This window comes from Elephantulus edwardii, unplaced genomic scaffold (genome assembly GCF_000299155.1).
Source record: "Elephantulus edwardii isolate Elephantulus edwardi_28Jun2011 unplaced genomic scaffold, EleEdw1.0 scaffold00067, whole genome shotgun sequence".
Lineage (NCBI taxonomy): Eukaryota > Metazoa > Chordata > Mammalia > Macroscelidea > Macroscelididae > Elephantulus > Elephantulus edwardii.
Window position 1 is genome coordinate 8,752,142 of NW_006399817.1, and position 8,486 is coordinate 8,760,627.

General features: G+C 37.4%; 1 protein-coding gene across 1 annotated transcript in view; it reads right to left on the bottom strand.

Moving 5' to 3' along the window:
• ERP27 (endoplasmic reticulum protein 27) overlaps window positions 1-8,486 on the bottom strand; it is an 89,589-nt gene that overhangs the window by 57,176 nt on the left and 23,927 nt on the right. The window contains exon 4 of the mRNA XM_006888479.1: window positions 1,166-1,282. Within this exon, the coding sequence (XP_006888541.1) occupies window positions 1,166-1,282 (117 nt within the window). The remainder of the gene's footprint in view (window positions 1-1,165; window positions 1,283-8,486) is intronic.

The following is an 8,486-nucleotide window of genomic DNA, read 5'->3' on the forward strand; positions in this document are numbered from 1 at the left end:
GGGGAAGAAGCTGTTCTGATCGAAAAATTATATTCTGAGCATTTCTAACTTGAATTGTAACCTGTTACTTCCCTAACAAGCCCCATAATTGTGAGCGTTTTCTGTGACTTCTGCGTGGCCATTGTAACAAACTACCCAATTTGGTAATAAAATAGTGAGAGCCACTAATTCCAGTTGGTGCTGGAATTGTTAGAAGAAAGTAGGGAGGGAGCAGGGCACGTGGACCTCACTGTAATCGACTTTATCCTGTCCATAGGGATTCTTTCCTCTTGTGATGTTAGTGGAGGGCAGACTCTGCCTATCCCAAGTCCACCAACTGTTTCTACAGTTGTGAAGTGTTTTAAATGTTTGCAACACTCATGTCCTCCTCACTTGAGAACAGCAAACAGAATGTAAAACCAGGGCAAGGCAGAATGGGAAAAAGACTTAGCATCCAGGGTTTGCTAGTCAAAGTGTGGTTTGAAGGCAGAGCCAGACCAAGGTCAGCTTGTCACTAGTTCACAATGAGCCAGACAGAGAAAATGGGAAGAGGTGTTTAGAAACATATGGAAACTTAGCACTGTTTTAATTTTCAAGTTTGTGATCAGTGGGTTTGATTTATATTTGTAGAGTATTTCTTTTTATTATTATAGTTTTTTAAAATATGGAATGCTTCACAAATTTGTGTGTCATCATTGAGCAGGGGCCATGCTAATCTTCTCTGTATTGTTCCAATTTTAGTATATGTGCTGCTGAAGGGAGCACTTTTTATTACATTTTATAAAAGTATCTATCATTGGTGCTTTAGAAAATGAATAGGCTTTCTAGCACAAACTGAAACAGTTTGATACCAGATATTGCTTACGTCAAGGTTTTCTAAAATTCCAAACTTTTAAATCATTTATCTTTGCTTTTTATCCTGGTTCTCTTTCTTATTGGTCATGTCCTTTTTTGAGTTTCAATTTCCTTCTTTCTTGAGTAAGGACAAGTTTGTCAAACTTCAAGTTTAATAAAAGGATGACAACATAACTATATGTAAACATAAACAATATGTAAGAAAGAAATGAAAAAAACTGATGGCAGTTGCTTTAGCTATAGGTATATGTATTAGAACTCCAGAGATTATCGCTGCTATGAGGACAAGGATACTCCCAGACACACGACTTAAGAGATTAATTTTTTTTACCACAGGGTTGTACTCTGTTACGAAGTGGAGACTATTGATCTCAATGAAACGGCTCAATTTGCTGTCATCAATGCTGTCAACATCTTCATTGTCTAAATCCAGTTGTTCATTATCCACCTGGTTAATACAAAAGAGATGAAATAATCACTGATCTGGCTTTATTCTTTTACTGAAAATTATTACTAGACTGCCTACTTCATGCCAGGCAATGACTAACGCTTCACAGACAGAAAGGCAAATAAGAAATGTTCCCCACCCTTGAGGAACCCACTGTCCTGTGGGAAATAGAGAAGTAAACAGAAACATCCCAGTGGTGTGGCCTGAGAAGTCAGTGCTGGAAGAGCAGAAAGACTCCCAGAAGAAGGTCATGATGGAAGAAATGGCTGAGAGTTGGTGAAATGAGTGAGAATGATGAGTTTTTTTTAAAAAGAGCCATATTTGCAAAGGCAAAAGATGTGAATGAGATGTCATGTTCTGGAACCTATAATTCATTTACTGTGGCAGCAGCAGAGGATGCTAAAGTGTGGGTGATTAAGAGACAAAGGGAGGGACCTACAAATGGAGGATCTCTCAAAGGACTTTAAAACCAAAGTAAGGAGATAAACGCTAAATCGAAGGCAAAGGGACTCATTAACATGAGTAGATTTGTGCTTTATTTATATAATCTTTCAGTGTGAAATAATATACACAAATTATATAGCACAAAACAGAAAATATAAACAAGCCCTCATATTTTCTCCGACTCCTCTGCCACCCTTTTCTTTCTTTTTAAAATATTTTTATCAGTTTTCATATAATAATTGCTTTACATTATGTTTTATTCATATACATTGTGTTTTATACAATCTTTCATTTACATTGTATTTCATACTATCATTCACATACTTCCTATTTTACTTTATTTTTTTAAATTGGCTTTCTTAGAAAGCTTATATACATAGTGGTTCACACTATTCCTCATTCACATTGTGTTTCATATAATCAGTCTCATAAATTATATTTTGTAAAATGAATCACTATTGGATCTTCTCCATCATTTTATTGACATTTATTTGGTAGTCATTTTCCTTTTTTGTCTTTTTAGCTTCATCACTTAAAGATACATCCCTTGACATTACAGTTTAATTTGATATTTTAACAACAAGGAAATGGAAGAATACTCTTTTTTGTGCATGCATCTCATTTCTTTTGCTTAGCATTTTGTTTGTAAGAGTCAGTCATGCTGAATATACCCAGAAATACATAACAACAAGAGTATAAAATTGCTGAATGGGACCCTCTAAAAATGAAGTACCTGTGTACATCAAAACTTTCTTCCAGTAGAGTGAAAAGAAAACCTACAGACTGGGAAAAACATTTGATAATGACATTTCAGACTAGGGTCATATAACAAAAGTTTACAGAATATTACAGGGTCTCCAGAAGAAAAAAACCGAGAACCCAATCACAAAATGGGCAAAAGACATAGATAGAGTCTTCATAAAGGAAGTCATTTGGATATCAACAGATACATGAAGAAATGCTCAAAATCACTGGCAATCAGAGAGATGCAAATGAAAACAATAACGAGACTCTACCTCACCCTAATAAAAGTAGCAAAGTTTAACAGGACAGTGAGCAATAAATATTGGAGAGGATACAGAGAGGTTGGAACTCTCATGCATTGCTGGTGGGATTGTAGAATGGTGCAGCTACTCTGGAAAACAATTTGACATTTCCTCAAAAAGTGAAACATAGAGATCCCATATGACTATATAACATAATGGGATACAAAATGGAATATAATACAAGGAAAATAGAACTGAGACACAAATAGAGATTTAGACACTTACATTCATAGCAATGTTATTTATAATATCAAGAAAATAGAAACAACCCAAATGACTATCAACAAAAGAACAGTTTAAGAAATTGTGGTACATTCACACAATGAAATACTATGCAGCATTAAGAAGCAGTGACTTAATAAAATATTATGTAACATCGGAGAGTGTTGAGAGCATTATACTGAGTGAACTAACTCAGGCTTATAAGGACATATACTGCATAAGACCATTATTGTGAAAATAAAAGGATAACTAGGAAGATACGTATAAAAATACAAAGGGGGAAGAGGCCAAGGGGGTGGGAAATGGGGAAAGGTGGGGGAAATCATTAGGATAACTGAGTTTGATGGACAGATATGTGGGGGAGAGGGGTAGAAGGAGTGGGCTAAATGAACAGGAAAGATCCAATTTGGATGTGAAAAAAATGAGTAATGGTAGGCATAGAACAATGGTGATTTAACTTTACAAAACACAATGTATACAAAGGATTGTATGAAACCCAATATGATCAAGTAACATGTGCAGCACAATGTTCATGGATAAAACACAATGTATAAAAAATAATACTCAACAAAAAAAAAGAAAAAAATCAAGCAGATATGGTTTGTTAATCTTATTTGCCAAAGGACCAGTCTTTGGAGAAGGTCATGCTTGGAAGGGTAGAGGAACAGTGCGAGAGAGGAAAACCAAGGATGAGATGGATTGACACAATAACTGATGTAATGGGGTCAGGTGTGTGAGTGACAGTGAGACTGGCTTAGGATAGGGTAGGGTTCAGAGCTATTGTATACAGGGTCACTATGAATCACAGGCAACTCAAAGGTACATAACAACAACAACAACATTCCATTGTATGAATGTAATATAATTTATCCATTCCATTACTGAGGGTGTTATGTACTATCCTGTTGGAACTGACTCATAACTGACCTTCCAGTGGGGTTTTTAGAGGCTGTAAATCACACTAGTGGAGATTGCTTGCCCATCTTTCTCCCATGGAGCAGCAAGTGCAGACAAAGTGAAGATCAAGTTCCTTGAAATTGTCTGATAAAATCACATTACTGATATTGATTGAGAAATACGTTTTGATATTGGGAAACAAAAAGTTTGCAAATTATAATTACTTAAAAAGAAATGAGAGAAAGTACTTCAAATACTAACTGAAGGAAGACATCAGATAACAAGAGCAACAGAACCTAAGTGTAAACAGCACACTGCGGCCATCTTAAACAGCCATGTGGTGTGGGAGCTTAGGATGGTGGTGACAACATCATCCACAACAACTGAAAAGTTCTAATCTTCGTCTGGTCTCCTGTGTCCACTCCCCCATCATGACTCACCACGTGGCAGGCAGTGTTTCCTCCAACCTCAGCTCTACCTCAGGCTACACCCACACCATCTCCTATCTGGACCAGGAGTGTCTCAGAGCATATGTATGCCCAAAGCCTGCAATCAATCTTTGGATTAGTGGGGGCATTTTCTCTGACTGGGGCTGTTTACTCTTGTTTTGTACACCATTGAGTGGGAGCTGACCCATAGGTGACCCTCTGGTGGGTTATCAGAAACAATTAATCGCACGGGAGGAGATTGCCCATCTTTTCCCCACAGAGCTGCTGCTCCACTGGAAGTCTGTGACTTCAGGATTACAGCACAGCTTTTTGCCATGAGGCCCCAGAGCTCCCTTCTTTGCTCTTACTGGGCACTTTTATCTGACACACTCCATGGCCACATTTGTCTGGATGTATATATTTATTTAGATCCACATAGTCAAAAGCCTTTGTATAGTCACTAAAATATAAATGGACATTCTTCTGATACTGTCTGCTTTCAGTCAAGATCTATCTGATATTAACCATGATGCTTCTAGTGCCACAGCCTCTTCTAAACATAGCCTGTACTTTTCTGTCAATATATTGTTCTAGTAGATTTTTAAAAAAAATAAACTTCAGGTAGCTTTTGCTTGCTTGTGATATTAGTGATACTGTTTCATAATTTCCACTCTGTTGTATCATCTTTTCGGGAGAATGGGAATAAATATGGATCTCTTCCAGTCAATTGGTCTAGGAGCTATCACTTTAGATTTCTTGACACAACTTGGTGTGAAATATGTTTACTGATGTTCTGAACCCAGGAATTAACCCACTAAGTAGTATTGTCAGTTGGTATTTGGCAATGAATAAAAATCTAATAAATTGGGAAATTACAACCTCTTCAACAAATGGTGCTGGCAAAACTGGACATTTGCTGCAGAAAACTGTAACAGCATAGACTTCTCATACCATACCAAAAAATATCAACTCAAGGTGGAGCAGAGACCTAGTGTACAGTCCAAAACCATAAAGATCATAAGAGACAAAATGAGACTAAATTCAGAAGCCCTAACCTATGGCATAAATAAAGCTTAGAAATATAGCTATAAATAGACATCCAGGAGAGGATAATATCAATAAATGGACCTTTTGAAAATTAAGTCCCTATAGACATAAAAGACTTTCTCCAATAGTGTGAAAAGAAAAGCTACAGACTGGGAAAGAGTCTCATAATGAATGTTTACAGAATACTACAGAGTCTCCACAAGAAAAAGACTGATAATCCAGTCACAAAAAGATATTCAGATGGTCAACATGAAGAAATGCTCAAAATTACTGGCAAGCAGAGAGCTACAAATCAAAACTACAATGAGATACCATTTTACCCCAGTAGCAAAGTTTAACAGGGCAGCAATAAATGTTGAAGAGGATGTGGAGAGATTGGAACTTTCACACACTGCTGGTAGGATTGTAAAATGGTGCAGCCTGAAAAAGGTGAATATAGAAATCCCATATGACACAGTCATTTTACTGCTAGGAATATACCTCAGGGAATTTAGAACAGAGACACAAATGGAGATTTGTACATCTATGTTCAAAGTAGCATTATTCACAATAGCAAGAAAATGGAAACAGCCCAAATGTCCACCAACAAATGAGTGGATTGAGAAGTTGCACAACATTCACACAATGGAATACTATGCAGCCCTAAGGAAGAATGATATTATATAATGTTGTATAACATTAGAGAGTCTAGATAGCATTATGCTGAGTGAATTAATTCCGTTATAAGGACAAATATTACATAAGACCACTATTGTAAAAATATAAGGATAATTAGTAAGATGTATATAAATATCCAAAAGATAAGGGTAAAGAAAGGGTGTAGAAAAAGAAGAATGGTACAAATCACCAGGATAGGAGAGTTTAGTGGGTGGATAGGGTAGGGAAGAACAAGGAAAGAGTAAATAGGGACTCAAAAAGATGGGTTAATAATAGGCATAGATCAGTAGTATTTAATTATACAGAATACAATGTAAATGAAGGATTGTATGAAACATAATGTAAATGCAATATTGTATGAAACACGATATACATGAATAAAATATAATGTAAACAAATAAAGTAAAAATATGCTGTCATGGATCTCTTTAAATTGCTTAAGACCAATGATGTCAGTTTAAACATTAAGGGGTACCTAATACAACCCCTAGTCATTTAAGTTTCTTCATATGCATGTGAAAGTTGGAAAAGATATAAGGATGACAGAAGAAGAATTGACGTCTTTGAATTGTGCTGTTAGAAAAGAGGACTGAATATCCATGGATTGCCAACACAAACAAGTCGGTTGGAGGAAGTACAACCAATGTGCTCCTTAGAGGTAAACACGGTGAAACTTCCTCTCATCCAGAGTAGATGTAGTCATGCTGTCAGAATAGGTTAGCCATGAGAAAAATGCTGGAAAGATGGAGTGAAACAGGAAGAGAGGAGGTAATTTTGGAAGAAGGAGATGAAAGTCTCTAAACAATGGTGGTGGTGATGTCGGGTGCCATCAAATCGGCTAGGAATCATAGTGACTCTATGAATGACATATCTGAGCCTTGGTATATATACTGTGCCATCCTCCCAATATCTGATATACTTAAGCCCATTGTTTTAATTACTGTGTCAATTCATCTTGTTGAGACGACTCCTCTCTTTCTTGGGCCCTCTATCTTTCTCAGCCTAATGTCTGTAAGCACTGGCCATTCCTAACAACATATCCAAATTATGTGAGATGAAGTTTCATCATTCTTGCCCCTAAGTAGCCCTCTGATTGCACTGTCTCCAAGACAGGGTTGTTCGTTCTTTTGGCAAATCACAGAGTATTCACTCTCCTCCAACACCACAATTCAAAGACCTCGATTCTTCCTCTGTTCTCCTTATTCATTGTCTAACTTTGAAAGCAATTGAAAAGACCACAGTTTGGATCAGGCACACTATAGTGTTTAAAATGATGTCATTGCTCTTTAGACTTTGGAGAAGTCTTTAATACCTTGATATTTTCCCATCAGAACACATAGCACTCCAAATTGCTCATGGTTGTCATTCTCATGAAAAGTCTTGTGCGTTTTTGTTTCATTTACTCTGGAAATGTTCTCAAGCAGCAACCAGTCCCTGGAGAAGAACATCATACCTGGTGAAGTAGAGAAGGCAGTGAAGAAGAGGAAGAGCCTCAACAAGAGGGATTGATACCATGACCACAACCATGGAATTAAGCAGAACAGGGATTGTGAGGATGAAGGAAGACCAGCGAAGATGTTGTTATTTTGTACAAAGGATCACTATGAGTCAGAACTGACTGAAGGGAATCTAACAACAACAGATGTGTAGCCCAAGCAACTTGTACTCAAAAAAATAACTGCCAACGTTTGTAGGTTCAAACCTATCCAGCAGCACTGCAAAAGGCCTTTCTGTCTACTTCCACAAGGAGGTCTGTAGAGAGCTGCTCTGCTTACTCAAAGGCCATCCTTCTCTGGTGGTTTGTATCTACTAGCTGCCTTGAAGAAGAAAAACGAGCAAATAGACTATCTCCTTCCTTGTGATTTACAGCCTTGGCAAACTGATGGAGGGTCAGATATGAATCAGAAGCAACTCCAGGCAATGAGTTTGCATTTTTCTTTTCCTGCTTCTACATAAGTTGTTGCTGTTGTTAGATGCTGTGGAGTTGAGAATGAGTCATAGTGACTCTATGGACAACAGATCAGAATCATGTCCTAACCTGTGCCATCCTCATCATCTCTGACACAGTTGAGACCATTGCTGCTGTCACTGTCATTCCATGTTCTTGAGGAGTTTCCTTTTTTTCACTGATGCTAAACCTTTCCAATCATGAAGCCCTTTTCTAAGGAATAGCCTTTTATAGCAATATGCCCATGGTAAGTGAGATGAAGCTTCACCATTCTTATGTCTAGGAAGCACTTTGGCTGCACTTTTCCCAGGACATATCTGTTTGTTCTTTTGGCAGTCCATGGAATATTTTGTACTCTTCTCCAGCACCATTACTCAAAAGCATCAATTATTTTTCTGTGATCCTTATTCATTGCCCAGCTCTCACATACATAGCAAGTGATTGGAAAGACTATGGTCTCAATTAGGCACACCTTAGTCTTCAAACTGTCATAATTGCTCCTCAGTAATATGGAG